Source organism: Bos javanicus, chromosome 8 (assembly GCF_032452875.1).
Source record: "Bos javanicus breed banteng chromosome 8, ARS-OSU_banteng_1.0, whole genome shotgun sequence".
NCBI classification, from domain to species: Eukaryota; Metazoa; Chordata; class Mammalia; order Artiodactyla; family Bovidae; genus Bos; species Bos javanicus.
In genome coordinates, this window is record NC_083875.1 from 10,312,566 (window position 1) to 10,332,629 (window position 20,064).

A 20,064-nucleotide genomic window follows, 5' to 3' on the forward strand; every position below is an offset into this window, starting at 1 on the left:
TAATATAAACGTAAATTCTACTTGCTTACAGGAGCTTTATTCATAATTGCCCAAAGCTGGAAGCAACCAAGATGTCCTTCAGTAGATGAATGGATAAACTGTGGTACATCCGATGAAACATTACTTAAGCACTAAAAAGAAATCAACTATCAAACCATGAAAAGACATTAAAGAATCTTAAACAATTATTAAGTGAAAGAAGCCAACCTGAAAAGGGTACATATTATATGATAACACTCTGGACAAGGCACAACCATGGAGGCAGCAAAAAGCTCAGCAGTTGTCAAGGGTCAGGGGATAAGAGGGAAGGATGAATAGGTAGAGTACAGGGAACTTTTAGGCAATGAAACTAGAGTGTCATCTTCTGACACTATAATGGTAGACAATAGTAATTACATTTTTTCAAGACCTATTTGAATGTACAAAACCATTTATACCTAAAGTAAATCGGGACTCTGGGTGATAATGTAGGTTCATAAAGTGCTAGATGCGAAGAATACGGGAGGCTGTGTGTGTGCGTGTGGAGGGGCAGGAGGTATATGGGAACTCTATACTTATAGCTCACTTTTGCTGTGAATATACAACTACCCTGAAACATAATGTCCATTTTTTTTTAAAAGGTATATTGACATTTTAGTTGGTTTCTAGTGTCAGGTCTGAAGTTCTCTAATCAGGGAGAGGATCAATAGGTACAAAACTTTGTAAAGAAATTACTGTAGTTAAACTAAATATGTAGTGCTTTTATCCTTCGTTTTATTTTATGGTTGTTTGATTTTTGGCCATACTACACGGCATGTGAGATCCTAATTCCCCAACCAGAGGTGGAACCCATGCCCTCTGCAGTGGAAGCATCAAGTCTTAACCACTGGACCACCAGGGAAGTCCCTATTCTTCATTTTAAAGATAAGGAAGAAAGGGAAAGTGATCTGAATTCAGCTGAAACATTTCTAAAACTGGTTCAGAGCTTCTCTTTATACAAATTCTTACATTTGGAGAATAAGAGTCATGAGGGAGGGGTAAAATGCACACTTGTTAAATGTACTTAGCTGTTTAAAAACAGAATGGAGTTTGACAACTAGAAAAGATACTTGGAAAACATTTGGTCAAACCCCACATCTTATAAATAAAGAAAATGAGGCTCAGCAAAGTTATGTGATTTGCCCTGGATCACAAGGCTATTTGACAGAAGGACTAGAATTTTGGCATTCAAAAGTTTAATGGTCATTTTCCCATTATACCACTACCATCCAAGAAAACAGAATTGGGGTAAATTTCTTAAAACTCAGAGAGGACTCTTTTTTTCTTCTTTTATGTATTTACTTTTTAAGAGGACATGAATCTAATTAGGATACCTATTTAGCTGATGAGCACACACTAAAGCATTGCCCACTTACCCACTTATTTTGCCAGCCTGATTTTCCCCAGAGGTCACCTAAGAAGAAAATCATGTCTTAATAATTCTCACACCCCAAGAAAATGTCTCACCCTGAAAGTGAATATAAAACCTACATGTTTATTACTAAAGCAAAGACTATGTATGCTCCCCACCTTACCATTGTTAGTGAGAATTTTGAAACTTGCCCGATCTCTTACAGGGGTAAAAATCCACTCTCGGGAGCAGCTATGACTCTGTGAAAGAAGCTACAAATAACATGCTGGGAAATTCAGCAGGCACTGTTATTATATCCTGTTTATACTGTCATTTTTCCTATCAGTAGGATATTATTTATACAGACCCCACCTATGAACTTCTTGTTGATCTTATTATAGAAATCCTCCAAATCTATAAAAAGAAGCCTCTGTATTTTGTTTCTGGAACAAGCACATGTGTGGTAATTTTGCACCTCACTACACATTTTTATTTAGCATTTCCTTTTGTTATGCACCACTCATTCTCATTTTTACCCAAGGTTGATTTATTTCATTACGTCACATACTGGAGTTAAACTTAACTGACTCCAATCTAGGACAGATTCCAGAGCACCACATCTTTTATGTTGGGGCAGATTTCATCAGGTAGCTATTCTTCTAAGATAAACTTGACTAATTTGTTTAACAGGCAGAAAAACGTGCCAATATATTAATCAGGTGCCCCAGTGAGTGAGGCCCAAGTGCCTAGAAGCCTTTCTAACTTTGGCTTCTTTATCTCAGCTGGGTCAGTTATGAGGGCTAAGCTTTATACTAGTTCTCACTAACTTACTATTCTCTAGCTAGATCTCTTTTCTGGAATGAAAAGCATTGCTTCTGAGTTTAGCTGGATGGTTAGACAGGCTGAGTGGAAATGTGACAGTAATACATGAGAAATACATGAATTCAGTAAGTAGACCAAAGGGACAATGAACCAATCTGGTTATAAATCATCCTTGAGCCCCTGCCTAACATAAACAATTGAATTAAAGCAGATAAAAGAAAAATGCAAATCCCTTAAGGGCAGAAATTCATGCTGCGTTTGTTGAGTAAGTATGTATTTCCAGAGGGGAGATATCACTGGAGAAAGTCACTGGATAAATTTTCACATGTATACCTTGTGTTAGCTTCACTAGTACTCCTTTTCTAGGGAAACATGAGATCTTCAGAGAGTATGTGCAATGCTAGACTCTTTGAGAATGTTTAAGATCTCTGCTTTTAAAGACTACTGCTCTAAAATGCAGAACTGAAATGAAGTTTAACCTCTCAGGGTGGTAAACTAAGTGTATTAATTTCAGGCAAAAAAGAGAGGTCTACATGGGCTACAGTGATCAAAGAAGTCAAAATGAGGATAGTAACAGAAGTAATGTTGATAAAGGGTTCCCTGCTGGTTCAGTGGTAAAGAATCCGCTTGCCAATGCAAGAGACTTGGGTTCAATCCCTGGGTTGGGAAGACCCTCTGGAGAAGGAAATGGCAACCCACTCCAATATTCTTGTCTGGGAAATCCCAGAGGCAGAGGAGCCTGGCGGGAGATAGCCCAGGGGGTCACAAAGAGTCAAGACATCACTCAGCAACTCAACAACAACAACACTGATTAACAGGAATTGGTAAGACCAGGGTGAGCAGATGAAGGCAAGCTAGGCACAGTCAACGACTGTGAGCATCCAGGCGAACAGATACAGAAATGGCAAGTAGCTGAGTCCAGCTAGCAAGGATACTGAAAACAAGATGGCTATAAACAGCAGGCTGGAGTAGATTATAAAGAACTTCATTTTCCATACAATGGAGAACCAAAGATATATGAATGAACCCAAGTTTGGACTAGGAATGAAGAGGAGGAAGAGGCAGTGATATCACTTGGGGTGAGGCAGAAATGAGGGGAAGAACCTTTTAATGGTACCAAATCCTATGATTACAGTGGCAAAAGTCCACGAGTTCTAACAGACAACACATGGAAAAATTTCAACTCTTGCTTTCCTAAACAAGAGATGGCATCATGACGACTGTCACTGACTGAGACAATGCTAGACAATGCCAATCCATGGCAGTTAATGTCAGGAAAGCTCACCAGTTTCCTAGAACACTACTTCTCATGGCAAATCACCTGGTGATCTGGTTAAAATGTAAACTCTGATTCAGTAGGTTTAGGGTGGTACATTTCTAAATGTAGAAATTTCTCTAAATGGAGAAATGTAAATGGAGATAGACAGATGTACATAGAAATGTAAATGGAGAATTGGGTACATTCTCCCAATACCACTATCCCACGGACTACATTTTAAATGGCAAGATGCTAAAACATCTTTAATTTCCCTTTCAAAAAAGGCAGTATTTGATGTATGGTATAGCTAATGCCTCAGATATGTCAAAGAAATTCCTTTTAGAGGTACTGTATTATAATTTGCATCAACATCTGATGGATTTCAAAGACACTATTTTAAAGGTCCAAGATGATTCAAGATTCAGGGTATTCAAGAGATTCAGAAATATTTCCACTTGGGCAAAATCAACTTTATCATGCTGTTTATAACACTATAGTTTTTTCTTTTTTTCTTTTTTTTCTTTTTTAGGCTGGCAAACTAGAAGATACTATTGCTTCTAATCTTGGGGGCTGAATTAAAAGTCCTGAGAGACAACTGATCTTTCCACAGTGCATATCAGTGGGTTTTGATAAAACCCACTTAAACTGCCCTTATAATGCCCTTAGCACCACACCTTAATCCTTGAAGATAAAAGTAACATTTTAAGCATCCTATTGAAAAACAACTGAAGATTACAAAAATTAGATTCATAAATAGTTCTAGAGGAAGGGACATGCCTTTAACTTTTTTTTAAACCATGAACAGAAGTATCATTTATAAAATACTTTACTAGTGTAATATGTTATGCACATACTAAGACTGGGTGACCTTAGATTCTTGGGTTGAAATTTAAGATTTCCAAAATCTCACGTTTCATTTTTAACCAAATGGTCAGTAATAACATTTGAGGAAAATGAGCTTCGATATGTATCAATGTCTAGAGAACAGAAATAGCATCTTAAAACTGGAAGGTGCTGTTGAAGACCAGATTCAACTATTTCAGTGTATTAATAGGAGAAACTGAGGTGCAAAGGCTAAAAAGGCCAAAGTCACAGAGATGCTACTGGAATGTTAAAAAAAAGAATGGGAGAAACAAATTAATTTTTATATCTGTTAATATACAACACACAACAATATATCAACTACAACATGTGTGTAGTTGAAAGAGTTTCTAGTTCCTCCCATGACTAAGACATAGTTGATTTTACTAAGCTCTTAGAAGTTATTGCTGAGAAAAGAAGACTACAGACCAACAAAGAAAAGACATGCTACCCCCCAATTCAAGAACTTCATAAAAAATGCAATCTGAATAGAGAATGACACATATACACCACATACTCAGGATGGGGCTGCCGTTGGTTGGGTAATGCGATGGGATATAAAAAAATAAAGAGAAGACATTGGTAATTCTTATCTTCTCAGTTATGGTTTGAGAATATATATTTTCTTTCACATATGAAAAAGTGGTTAAAACACACAACATCCTTCACTCCCATGAATCTTTTTTTAATTGGTAAAATCAAGGAGTAGATTTGGAGGACTGTAAAGCTTTTAAAAATATGAAATGTTGAAAGCAGTTGGATGTGCATGTGTCATAAGCTCTGTCACAATTACAAGAAAACCAGAGAATCCTTTTTAGTCATAAAATAGGGAATTTTGTGCTTTTTACAAATGCTGTAAAATTTACTAGCACAAGATAAAAAAAAAAAAATCACTGGAGAAGTTCCAAGATATCGGAGACAATGGGTTTTAAATCACAGGCATACATTATTATGCCTAAGTTGACAGATCTGCACTGCAATGCAGAAATGCAAGCAATATTCCAACATCTGCACTAGAAGGCAGAGACTAGACCAGATTCCAGAATAAAGGGCTCGTCAGCTCTTACCTGTTACCTGTGCAACAACTGCTTGGGAAATCCTCCGATTGGCAAGAAAGGCTTTGATTTCCTCTTTTATCACACTGCTGTCCCTCCTAACAAAAACAGAAGACAAGACCAACAATGTATGTTGAAGGTAGAAATCCTCATCTTTGCTAAGAAAGGTGAAGCAGAGAGGTGGGGAGAACATAGAAAGAAAGGACACAAAAATAAAGGTAAAACAGACTGAGCTTGTGGGAAAATATGAAATTAAAACAAACCAAGAAACACCAAATATTCAAGTCCTAAAACAGCACACCATCAGACAGACGCTTTAGTGAATGCCACAGTAGATGTAAGTCTCATACCAGAGACGGTTAATCGCATGCTGTGTATAATTCACATTAGGAACAAGCTGCCATATGGTATATGCAAATTTTCATTACTGGGGAATGAATGTATCTTATACAGACAGAAATCCTAGAAAAATAAAAAGCAGCAGCAACAACAACAAAAATCAGTTGTGAGTAGATTGTGGTTTTGCATGTTAACTATGCAACTGCATAAATCATGTTCAGTTCATTTGAAAACCTCTGTCAAAGGAACAGAAATCATCATTCTCACAACTGCTAAAATGCTGGCCATTTTAAGGTGCTTTTTTGCCTTTTAATTTGCCTTCTTTGTCCTTAATAAACCAAAAAAATTTTAATCAGGGTGGGCTGAATATAAAATTTTAGTATAAAAGACACATTAATGTCCTAATACATGTAATACACAGGATACTTAAAACTATACTATATTCTATGTCCTTGACATTACATATCATAGACCTAATTTTTCCTCCACTAAGACTCTTATAAATTTTTACTTATTTAAAAGTCCAAGAAATTCTCAAAAAGATGAGACATTCACTAGAATGACAATGAATGGGAACCAAGACAAACATAATACTGCAATGAAAATTATACCTAAAGCCTTAAAACTAATCAATTTCTCTTTGAATGTTCAAAAGAATCACACAAATGGATTTTTTGTTCAAGTTCAAAATAACTGAACAGTGGTAACTTATGGTCTAATGCAGCTGATCAGCAAACTATGGCCCATAGACTAAATCTGGCCTCCCATCTGTTTTTATACACCAATGAGCTAAAAGTAGTTTTCATGATGAACATTTGCAATCAATTTGAGATAGGGAATACTAACTTTGAACATGAATTGAGCAAAATATTATCCCCTTCTCACCAAAAAATTCTAATATTCTCTGTAGGCCTGTATCTTAAAGATGGTATTTGATGATCAATTATTATTCTATATTGAATTTTGCAAATAAAAATTTGTGATCATTTGCTTTCTCTCTTGTATATAAGTATCTATATCATGTCCTCGATTTTGCCTCTTGCCCACAAAGTCTAAAATGTTTTCCATCTAACCCTTTACAGAAAAGCTCTGCGGACTCCTGATCTCAGACAAAGGGACCATGAAATCTTTATACATTGCTTTGTGAACTGCAAACTCCTGACTGGAGCTCAAGTCTCTCTACAGATTATCTGGAATGAGAAAAGTAAAGTATCCTATCCCCAAAGAATCAGCAGTGATTTACTCAGAGCAGATTGGCAGTCCTTTGCTGAGGAGGAGCTAAGTGCTCTGTTGGTGAATTTCATGCTCCCTTTCAGGAATTCTGGAAAAGAGCAGAGAAGTGATGGTAGGGACAGCTTCCAATCTGGAGCTCCACAGTCTACTCTTCATCCACTGGTTGGAAATCCTAATCAAAAAGATTCCCAGGGGAAGAAAATAAAGAATCAGCAGCCTAATCCAGTACTTAAAGCTTCTCATACTGATCTAGATACTGGCCAAATTCCTTCCAAAATGCTTATTCATACTGGAAACATTTCTTTGAAAAATATGCATTCGTAATTTGAAATTTATATATCTGAAAGAAAAGGGCACAATACATTTAAAGGTCAAAATACCCGTCTACATTACCATCTGGCTCTCAAATATCCAACAACAGTCAGTAGAGCAAGAGATAAACTTCAGCAGTATCTATTTCAATTGGTTTATGTAAATAAAACAACCAAATTGTTTGGTTTCTGATACAGATGCAAAATTAAGCTGAAAAAATTTAAGTAAAGCATTGCATTCCAATGTACAGAATATCCTTCTAGGAAAATGAAAACTGAATTTAAGACAGTATTTAGTAAGGTTAAATAAAAATGAGCTTTTGTGGGGAAAATGATGAGATGGTATTTTCTTGACTATTGATTTAAATTGGAATTTAAATCGATTTATTTAAAATCAATTTCTCCTCGAGTAGAGACTTAAGTCATAAGGAGGAGATAACACTCAATTATTCCAATAGGGCACATCCAGTTTGTGAATTATTCACAGCCCGCGGTATGATATTACCAAGCACTGCAGCAAGACAGAAGGAACCCCAAAAAGTCTGCAAAGGAGTAGAAGTTCATTTAACCCTCTGAGAGATTCTATTTTTAGTTACGTGGGAAGTTTCTAAATATCCATAATGAGTTTAAAAAACTAAAAATAAAAACCTCTTTACTCAACTGCTTTACCAGAAAGAAGCTTTTTCAAACTGAAGAAAAACAAAACTTAAAAGATAAAGGGTGTGCTTGGGCAAGTCATTTAATAAAGTTGGTTTCATCATCTGGTAAAATAAGAACAATAATATGCCCCCTACCCCATCACAAGGCTTTAAAGATTTTTCTACAAGCACTGAAATTAAAATTAAATGAAAATTATTATCAAATGTGTATACCTAATATATAAAATTTAAAAATTCTTCAGTGTAAGACTTTTTGAAACTGTAAAAGCATTATATAAACAATGACTATCATTTTATAATACACCAGAGAGAACTCCAGGAAAAAAAGAAACAAATGATCTGCTATAAGTACGTAAGACTGAAGTTAACATCTGTACTGGGTATTTTAAGGCAGCATGAAAAGATTTCTATAAAGTCATTTTAGATGCAAGTGTTGTGTTGTTTAGTTGGTTTCACTAGGTGGTTCCAAAATAGTAACAGCATTTAACCTTCTCTTATGTATTTCAAAAACTTCCATCCTACTGGGTTAAACCTGTTCTCTAAGCTTTCACATATTCCCCCTCATTCATTCCACCTTTAACAAACGACCTGCCACTCCTAATGTCCACATCATATCCTGTGAAATCACCAATTTCTTGGTGTGAAAATTCCTTCATTTACTCCAAATTTGTCTCACCTCTTACGCCTTACTTCCTCTGTCTAAAATTCGACATCTTTAAAGAGAATGTATCCATTTTTCCACCCTTATAAGCTCTCACTATCCTCATGATTTCTACTTCTCCAGTCTTAACAGTAAAGTGAAGTGTAGGCTGATCTTTCTTTGATTCCATAGTTTTCTTCCAAGATAAGCTACCACTCTACTTCTATCTAATCACTTAGATACACTCAGTAATGCCTCTTCATGAAGTCACCCTTTTTAAAAGACATCTTAAAATAATAATCACCATCTAATCAGAGAAGTTTTCTCTGATCCTCAGAGCTAAAAAAAGATTGTTTCTTCTAATAGCTAACTTTAACCATTTCAAATATACATACAAATATATTACATGCAATTCTGTATTATAGTAGTTCCTGATCTGGTCTTATCTCTACTAGCAAAGTCCTTGAGCACAAAGATTGTGTCTTATTCATTATGGAGTTTGCATATATTAGAGCTTAATTTGCTCCATAAATGAAAAAATCTGTAGTTAAAGATAAAAGGTTATAAAATGGAAAACCTGATGTACATAATTTATTAAAAACAGCTCTAAATTCCTAATGTTAAATATGTTTAAGCTTCCCAAAACAGAATGGAAGAGAGTTATGTATACTAGCTCAAAATGGTAATGCTTTCTTTTCTCGAACAAAGACTATTAAAGACTGAATGGTTAAAAGTTGTATGCTTTAAGAACATCCAAATTTTCTTAGTTGATATACACTACACATTCTTTAAGACCTCTTAAAAGAAGTCATCTATCTCAAGACTTTCAGAGGTGGAGCAATACCTACCAATACAGACTATTTCACTGGCGGAAAAACGTAACTAACTACACACAAATTCTTTCACGTACGAATAGGAAACTGCTCCCTTTAATTTCTACTCATGGAGAAAAAGCATAATTTAGGAGCTTACAAGATAATGTTAAAATCTACTCTGTATGTGTAAACAACACGGTAACTGAATACTGTGTCCTACAGAACATAAATCCCTACCTACATAAGTAAATAATCTATCAGGCATATAGATAATCAACTCGGAATAATGTCTCAGAATCCTAGATAAAATACTAAACACTCATGAAATTTAATATGTGGGTAATCAGGAATAACATCTTTTATATGACAAATTAATTCTGATAAGCCTCATTTCAATTGTTATTTTATACATACACAGTAGGACAATACACTTTGATATACACTATTAGCAGATATACATATACAACTATATATAAACATATATACTAATAGATGCATTTTAAAAATATTAACATGTAAAATCGGTCTTTATCCTAGCTCTTGGTTTTAAAGTCCTTCCTAAAATGTTACACTCAACAATTTGCTGAGAATCCACATTCTAGTTTCCCTTTGATTTTTTTCAAAACCCTGATCAATCCAAAAATGGAAAAAGTAGCAGTTACTTTCTTTCAAATTAATCAAATTAAAAAAAAAATTCTCCTTTGTGTACCTTGAAATTTTTAGGAGTTTAGTTTTTGGACCCAATGGATTATGAGATTTAAAAGCTAAATCTTAGGGTTGAGTGCTCTGGAGGCTGGGTAATGTGAGCATGAGCGAGGTGAATTACATGTGACATATGTAGGAAAGGAAGCAGGAAGGCATTTAGGTATCCGTTCTCCCTACCTAGAGTACAACCCTCTATATCATCAGAGTGTGGAGGGGGCAAAGGGGAGTGGAGCCCTATGTGGGCACAGGATTCTCGGAAAGATTCGCTGCTCAAAACTCATTCCCTAACATTCGACCAAATAAAAATTCATTAGGCTACACAAGGGAGTGACTTAAAGTGACAAATATCACTTAGGGGGAGAGTGGAGGATAAGTACATTAAGGCTTTCAAACTTTGTCTTGAGTTATATTAATGATCATTCCTAAAATCTTATTGAAATCTACACACATGAAAAATGTATTTACAGAAGCAACAGACACCAGTCAGTGACAGACACACTGGAAATAAAGACATGGGTTAGAACTGAGCTCTGCCACTTAAGTTTTCTTGGGTCAGTTATTTAATTTTTGTGTATCTCAATATGTCTGCTCTACCTCACATATAGCATGGTTGTGATAATTAAAAGTGAAATAGTCATGCAATAAACTTCTCCCTCAAACCTGAGGACTGTGATTATTTGTAGACTTGAGAAAAATGAGAGATGGGCACAAAGGAAGAGTGAAGGTGTGGGGGAGGGTGCCACGACAGAGGACCACAGAGCGCCAGAAGGATCCATGAGACTGCTAGATGAGTAGAGGACAGCACAGGAGCAGTTCTAAGAAAGAAGTCATAAAATATCCTACCTATGCAACAAGGGGCAGTATGTAAATTAAGTACTGGCAACAATTACAAACACACACACACACATATATCTAATGATGAAACTTGAACATGTGTACTTGCTGGATTTAACCATAAACCCTGTTGTCAAGCTTTTAGACCATTATACTCAAGTTTTAGACTCTGGACAATCTTCCAGAGACTTTTGTTAAAAATAAACTTTTCCCAAACTTCCCATTAGTCTAAAACACATCTGGGAATTAACTAATGCTTTTAAAGTCCACTAAACCTGATTAATTACAGCAACAACAACAACAAAAAGGCTATCATCCTAACAAATTTTATTGTTGATACCCACTCTTCTTAGGACAATTAAAAACTAACCTCGTTACATGTTAACTATTAAAGTAATTTCCGTTTGCCCAAATGATCCTCTCTCTCAATCTTGACAGTGATGGAGATGTTAAATTCAAAATGAACATGAACTTCGGCCAGCTGTTTAAGCAAGGAAAATGAATGAAAAGCCACACTGATGTTTTATACTCTTAAGTTTTACAAAGCTTAAATAACAGGTCCTGTAGGTGCTCTATGAAACCATTTATTACAGGAATTACATTGGGATCTAGATGCAACAGTCCATTTAGCCCAAAATTCCCTATATGGCAGTTCCACCCTAAATGTAAATTCAGGACAGTTTGTTCAAAAGATTATTTTACCTCCGTGGTACTACAGACCTTTCAGATGGCAATATTAAGTCACCATTATACTATCTTAAACGCCTACAGTGTTATAGAAGAACTATAACTCATAATTATAAGTTAAAATTTTATTTCTGACATATTCCTGCTACAGTTTCTTTCATATAAACCACAACAAATCTATCTGCAGGCTCTCTTCCCTACTACAGCAGTGCTAATCTCCCGAAAATAATGCTTGTTATCTCTTTCCTACAGACCTCTTAAAAAAAAATCCTTTAATTTCCATCATGTTAAACATAAAATCATGTACATGTAATTCAAATCTGTCCCAAACCTGTACTGGCCTCCCAATATACTCTTCTTGTCACCATATATAGCCAATCTGCAGTTCTTAGAAGACTAAACATGTCTTGCCTTTTCTATCTGTTACTATTCCCTTAACTTTAAATAAACTTCCTATATTTCAAAACAGAAGCTATCCTTTAAAGTTTAGCTCAAATTCATTTATTCACTTGACATAATAAGCCCTTAATATGTCCCAAGGACAGTTCTAGATTCCGGAGACACAAGAATGGAAAGCACAGCAGTGCTGCCCTCAAAGTGTCTCAGCTTCAGGGTGAAGCCCTTTAATTACCTCTGTTGAAACTGGACTTCTTCAGGGTTTCAAATTCAAGGTGCTTACACTTATAATAGATGACATTAAATTTCTGTGTGTGTGTGTGTGTGTGTACACAGCATCTACTGCAAAAATCAGAACTTCAGTTTCTTAGGAACAGAAACCATGTCTATTTTTCTTAAGAACACTGCTTTTTAAACAATAGATGCTCAAAATTAGCTTGTCAATTAGCATGTTGGAGGGAAAAATTAAGAGTATACATATTATTACAAAAACATCCTACCTCTCAGAGAAAGTACTTACAATGCATTTAAGGCTTACAACATATTTGTTAGCAATTCATAAAATTCAGAAGTTAGAAATAAGAGCCATAAAGAGAAAGAAAGCTAACCTTTGCTTACATAACAGAATGGAAAAGACTTATAAAGCAGCAAAGAGAAAGAACTTAGGTAGAGAAAAAAAATTTTTTGAATTAAAAACATAAAAATTTAAATTTTTTCTTTATCACCAAAGGGGAAGAGGGAAGCCACAGTTGTCATATGTAAAGAGCTGAAATACAGCTTTATTACTCAAAATCAGTCTAAGCACATAAATATTTGGAGGACTCTAAATAAGAAAGAAACTAACCTCATTAATTCCTCCACTTTATCATCTACATCTAGGTCCTCTTCTGAGGCTTCAAAACTGTATGACCTCTGACCCATGCTGTTAGCATGGTAGCGAGTTGGTGACATCTTCCCATTGGACGTGGATAATCGCTCGTTATTCTCCCTCCCGTTCTGATTGGTAGTACAAGGCTGTGGGGAGGTGTCGTAACTATTGCTAGGTGACGGGGACATGCCCGAATGCTGGGTCTGCGTGGAAGCTGTAGCTGTAGAGGAAGATGCTGCAACATTGTTGGTACTATTCCCATATGAACTTCCTCCATAGCTGGACCTTCTTCCAAACTTGTCGCTATGTTCTTGATCAAGGCGGTCCAGAGTTTCCAAGGCATGGAGAATTTCATGTTTAGTCATTCCAGTACGCCGGAGGCGCTGGAGCAGATCTATCTGCTCTATGGTAAATCTGGGTTCATCTGTATAGTGAGACATGGTTTCCAGCAAACTAAAAAAAATAAAATAAAATAGTCCCTTTATTTATAATATCTACCAAAGAATGTATCATTATGTATTGAGAATGAACACAGACAAAATATTTCTCTATCAACGTCTTTACTGAAAATGACTAAGACATGATTAAGGGTAATACTTTGTTTTATAGGCAAAACTGACCTAGGAATTCTGTAACTTTTATTTGGCATAGACAAAAACAGTTTGGTAAGCTTAGCCCAAGTAAATAACTAATAACTAGCAAAAATATTTAAATGGAAATGTGATAGGGGCATATAAAAAAACTTAATAAGCACCATTTCACCCACCACTTTGCAATTTCATGAGTATTTCATCTCTGTAATGTATTCTATGTAGTTATCTCAAGAAATGGATCTTGGGTGGTTGTGTCCACAATGACCTATTCATTTTTCGTGGGAAACTGCTTCCATATTATGCTTCCTTTAACTAACACAAGGTATTGCAGTGCACCAGAAAGTGCCTCAGAGTCGATGACAATATTAAGTTTAAGGGAATTGTCAAATATCATAAAAACTCTCACCATTCGAATTCCTTTCTTATAAAACTTGACTTTGTACTGAAGATTCTTTTAAGTGGGAATTTCTTCTATTTTTATGGTTCTGATGCCAAATAGGTTGCATGGCATGCAGCAGGCTCTCAGTTAAGTGTTTGCTGATGAAAATAAATGTCAAAGAACTTTCTCCTCCTTTCCAGGTAAACTTCTACTGAGTCAGTTCTCCTAAGCTCTTGGAGATCAGTTTCTGTATCCCTCTATAAGAGACTTCCCTGGTGGCTCAGAGGGTAAAGAGTCTGTCTGCAAGGCAGGAGACCTGGGTTCGATCCCTGGGTCAGGAAGATCCCTTGGAGAAGGGAATGGCAACCTACGCCAGTATTCTTGCCTGGAGAATTCCATGGACAGAGGAGCTCAGTGGGCTACAGTCCATGGGGTCACATGGAGTCGGATATGACTAAGTGACTACCATACACACACACATATCCCTCTATAAAAATTTACTGAATATTCACTCTAGGCCAGCACTGGGCAAGAGTTTCATGTCATACAATCTCAGTTCCTCATAACAACACTCTATGGTAATTTTTTTTTAGTACTACACTGACTGACGACTGTTGAGGAAACTAAGGCTCACAATGGTTTTGTATCTTGGAAAAAGTCTCATTAAGACATAGGAAAAAAGATTTAAACCTAGATCTTACTGACTCCAAAAGCATGCATATATGGCAGAAATTATTGGAATCAAATGATACGGGACACAGGCTTTTGTCCTTTTTTAAGTTACCAATTTAAACCACTTAGACAAAACCACTCCACTGAGGGACTAGGGATTCTAGTAACAGCTTTTTTTAATATTTAAAATCTTTAGTCCATATAGAATTTGTATTTACTGAATGAGTGTGAAAGGATTTGAGCTTTATTCTTCCACAAAAGGATAGTTCACTTGTCCAATACGCTTTATCAAGTAGTACATCTCTTCCTCTCCGGTCTGAAACACCAACTTTATCATATACGAAAACTCCACACGAATCTGTATCTACCTTTGGAGTGACTGTTTTGCCTTCCAAGTCCTTTTAAAAAATAAGCAGGCAGAAATCTATAACTTTTACGTGAAGTCATTCTAGTTTTAGAGATCAGCTCATTAAAAATAAAAACAGACATTCTGCAGGTCTAAAATAATATGCTGCAGGTTTTTGTGTCCATGGGCCACACTGTCTGCCTTCTGCCTATTTACATTTCCTTTTGCTCTCTTCCAATATTCATTTGTAACAAGCTATTCATCATAAAAATCCTGTTTTCATGATTATTACATTCTTTCCTGATTGTTTTCTTCCTCCAAGATTTTATAATGAAAAATTTTAAACACACAGAAAAGGTGAAAAAAAAAGCTGACATACACTAATCATCAAGATTTTACCATTAGTATTTTACTTGCTTTACCACATAATCTATCCACGCTCTATGAATCCCTCTATTCGTTTCATTTTTTGATGCATTTCAAAATCAGTGACAGACATCTGTATATCTCTCCTTAAATCCTTCCACATGTAGATCATTAGCTAGAGCTCAGTATTTGTTCAGGTATTTTTTTCTATTGAAGTAAAATTTACATAAAATAAAATATGCAAATCTTACATTTACCATTCTTTTGAGTTCTGAGAAGTACATCCACCTGTGAAATTAAATCCCTCGGAAGATACAGAATATTATCATTACCCAGGAAGTTCCATAGTGCTTCTTCCTGGTCAGTCCCCATTCTCTCTCCTCAGAGGTGACCACTGCTCAGATTTTTTCTCATGACAGAGGTTAATTTTTTCTGTTCCAGAACCTCATACAAATGGAATTTCTATGTACTCTTTTGTGTAAGGCTTCTTTCAGTATGAAGTTTTTGAGATTCATCTATGATGTTGTATGTATCAGCAGTTTATGTTTTTTTATTGCTGAAGAGTACTTTATTGTAGGAATATACCACAGGTTTGTTTAGCTATTCTATTTCAGACGCTTGGAATGACAATTACTAGCTATTCTAAAGCTCTGGCTATTACAGTTGTACTCTACTTTCTTCCTTGTCAGCTTCGTATATATGCCCCCCTCTCCCATCCCCAATCCATAATATATCATTGACTAGTTGGGTGAGAGAGAAAAACATATAACTTTCAACCAGAGTAATTCATTTATTTTTTCTCCTGATGTCAACAGAAGAGTATACCTTGCTTAACATAAATGCTCTACTATTAAAATAATATGCAGCACTGGTAATGTTTTGTTGCATGCTAGTTACGTTACACAGGTGCATAATATGTGAACATTCCTCAAGCTGTACACTACTAATTCGTACATTTTTCGGTAGGTATATTATATTCAAAATTTGCTGAAAGAGCTGTGTAGACTTTTCTGAATGGCTTATAAGAGACACTTGACACTATAGTTTTATCTTAACCCTCAGCCCTTGGTCGTTTCTAGTGCTTAGTAACATATTAGTTCTTAATACCAGGAAGTTCTTTGTAAAAGTAGCTGCCCCTTAGTAATCCAAATAATTTACCCTTTAACTTACTGATTTGGTAAATTCAGGTTTCTATATATTCTTTTCTCTTGAAAATGGAGTTGTTCACTGCTAACTTTAGTCTTCATGCTTTTAAAACATGTCATAAACAGACCTTATTTTATATATGAGATGTCAAGGACTGTTTTATTTTGCAGACCAAAAAAAAAATCATGATATTTTCCTATCCCATTTATATCAGAGCTAATAGTATTCTATATGTAACTTTTCAAACCTCCCTCTGTATGGGGCAGCACTCTGCATATCAGTATAAAACTAAAATGAATTATGTGAATTTAACCTGTTAACTGAAAAGTATCCACCATAAAGCTTATATTAGACCGACCAGAACTAAAGATTCCACAGTATCTAAAACAATGTATTTATGTCATTTCAGTCATTGATTATTGGAACCACTTTATTTTTTGCTATGCTGCATAGTTTGTGGGACCTTGGTTCCCTGATCAGGGATCAAACCCGCGCCCTCTGCAGTGAAAGTGTGGAGTCCTAAAGGCTGGACCACCAGCGAATTCCCTACGGAAACCCATTGTAAAAGTGGTTAATTCAAAAGTTGTAAAAGAAGATAAAAGAAGGCACCTATTATTTTGTCCGCCCAGAATGTCTGTTTCCAACCACATGTTCTTGGAAAGGATGAAAGTGAAAAGTGGAAGTGTTAGTAGCTAAGGTGTCCAACTCTTTGCGACCCCATGGACTGTATCCCGCCAGGCTCCTCTGTCCATGGAGTTCTCCAGGCAAGAATAATGGAGTGGTTCCCATTCCCTTCTCCAAGGAATCTTCCAAATCTTTACCATCCAGGCCACCAGGGAAGCTCTGCCACTCAAAATGCCCTACCTTCTGGCCAACAGTGTGGGCACACAAGGAAACAGTCATGCTCTTCTCAAAATATGCAGGTTAGAGTGGCAGGAAGATGGACAGTCACTGTAACTGTGGTCAGCTGCAAGAAGATGTTAGTCTGGTATATTCCTCACCATGTAGAAGGAGCTAGTTTGTAGGAAAATAAGGCAGGCATAATAAGAAATGCAGGGCAAAGTGGAAAACTCTACAGTATTCACATCCCTTGTTCTAGTCATTCCTAAGCCCCTACTACATCCCTGCTCTTCTTCTTATATTGTCATGTAACAGCATGAAAGTGAAAGTGTTAGTCACTCAGTCATGTCCAACTCTCTGCAATCCCATGGACTGTAGCCTACAAGGCTCCTCTGCCCATGGGATTCTCCAAGCAAGAATACTGGAATGGGTTGCCATCCACTTCTCCAGGGGATCTTCCTGACCCAGGGACTGAACCCAGGTCTTTTGCATTGAAGGCAGACTCTTTACCATCTGAGCCAACAGGGAAACAGTTGAAGTTCACACAGACTTCCCTTTATGCTTCACTTTGTTTAAATTAGACGTATGTGCCCAGCACCAACAGAGGTCCCTAATACAAAGACATACCTAAAGTAAAAAGATCTACAATTGCTAGAGCAAAATCTATGACTGCTCTAGAGCAGAGTGGGATAATGAGCAGGATCAAATCATACATGTGACATTGAAGGCACAATATTTTATTGAGAAAATGCCAAGATTAGAAGCTCGCTTAGATACTGAGAATAATATTCCAATGTGCATTAACATAAACAAAGGCACACATCCTGTCATTTTCAAATTTTATTTCTTACAATTCACCTAGTTTAAGCACATCATCATGAGATTATGGCAATAATGACCTAGAAAGGTCATCTATGTCCATGATACCAGCAATTCTTTCACAACAGAAAAAGATAACATGTAAAAACTGAATTAATTTTCCTATATAACACAAGAACTATTCACAGGATAAGGAACATCTTTCACTTTAAATTACTCATCTGAATGCAGACTCAGGCCAACAATAATTGAAAATGATGTGAGAAGAATTTTGACACTGTAATAACACAGACAATGTTAAAGGCATAAAAGAACAATTAAATTCAGGAATTATGGCTCAGTTCACAAAGTGACATTCTAAAACACCATACTATTAAGACCATAATAGTAAACCATTTATACAATTAATTTTATCTCTACCTGTATATGTAAACCCTTCTTGAATAAGTCTTGAGGTTCAGAACAAACTTTAACTAAATCCTAGAAACATGTAGAGGAAAGAAGGTTAAAGCATACACAAATGCCTAATCTTGAAATCATTTGTGCAAAAATGACAGAACCACCTTACTTGTAAAGTATCAACAGCTAATAAGATTTTACTGGATAACAGTATTTTCTTAAGCTGGACTCTGCTGTCTTTATCTTTTTATCTAGAATGACTAGGCAAAATATGGTACAGTCATATATTAGTTTTGTCATTCATGGTATTTATTCCATGATGATTTAACACATTATAGAGTCAATCATAATATTAACCAACTAAAGACATACTAAAGGCTCTTTGTACTATTTATGGCACATTACTCTCACAACTATTATTACCATCAAAGGAATGGCAGTTTTAAAGTAAGAAAATGACAAGAGTAAGAAATGAAGATTTGCTGGGGACTGAGCTTACAATATGGAAAAGTGATTCTGTAATTCAAACCAATGGGAGAACTGACTAATGCAAAAGAACAAAGGCTATCACTATAGGTAAAGAGCATAAAAATGTTTTCAAAATATGTAGATTTTGAGAAAAATAAGACTATATTCAATTCATAATTACACTTTAATAGTTCTTAAATTACCACTAATTAAGGTTGAGATTTTTAAATAATAGCCATCTATATACAATGTGGAAAATAAAATCCAAGTAAAAACATGAAAGTCTATAGAGGGAGATATAAATTAGGTGTGGAATCAGAGAATAGGAGACCATTTAGACAAAAATAATTCAATTAACATTTACTGAGATTTCCCCAGTGGCTCAGTGGTAAAGAATTTGCCCGCCTATGCGGGAGATGCAGGTTCCATCCCTGGGTCAGGAAGATTCCCTGGTGAAGGAAATGGCAACCCACTCCAGTATTCTTGCCAGGATAATTCCATGGATAGAGGGGCCTGGTGGACTACAGTCCATGGGGTTGCAAAGAGTCAGACATGATTTAGGGATTAAACAACAACATTTACTGAATAACCTCTGTGTGTCAGACTACATACAACGGAAAAAGGATGCAACAAGGCACAAATAAGGCAAAAAAAAAAAAAAAAGGGCAAAATAAGGTAAAAAAAAAAAAAAAAAGCCTCACAATGCTTACATTCTAATGGCTATGGTGAACAGCCATCAACAAATAAACTGTACTTTTTAAAACAGGGAAAATTAGGCCCAAAGCAACAGAGTATCATCCCTTTCCCAGGCACACAACTATTCAGCAGCACCTCAGGCCACACTTCACACCACCTGGTCTATTCCAGAGACTTTCTGATGTACTATAAAGTCAACAAGAGAAGAAAAATGTTTAACAAAAAAATCTAAGTAACAAGGAAAATCTACCATTCTTCCACTTACTGGATTACAGAACTGACAACCAGAACAGAAGGAATTTAATTGAAATGTAGACTGAACCAAATTTTTAAAAAATACTTACGTTAAAGATGCATTTAATGAGCTAATAGATACTTTATCTTCTCTAATATCTGAAATTTCCAGAATACTTCTGTTCAGAGGCCTATTTAATATGAACTAGTGGTTACAGCTGATATCCTAGCACAAAAAATCTCTCAACATAATA

At 35.8% G+C, this 20,064-nt stretch overlaps 1 protein-coding gene across 11 annotated transcripts in view; it reads right to left on the reverse strand.

The window, feature by feature from the left end:
* HMBOX1 (homeobox containing 1) overlaps positions 1-20,064 on the reverse strand; it is a 195,041-nt gene that overhangs the window by 95,815 nt on the left and 79,162 nt on the right. For all 11 annotated transcript variants that reach the window (XM_061426813.1, XM_061426809.1, XM_061426816.1 and 8 more), the window contains 2 exons: positions 12,829-13,305; positions 5,378-5,463 (listed from right to left, as the gene is read on the reverse strand). In XM_061426813.1, coding sequence (XP_061282797.1) covers positions 5,378-5,463; positions 12,829-13,305 — 563 coding nt within the window. The remainder of the gene's footprint in view (positions 1-5,377; positions 5,464-12,828; positions 13,306-20,064) is intronic.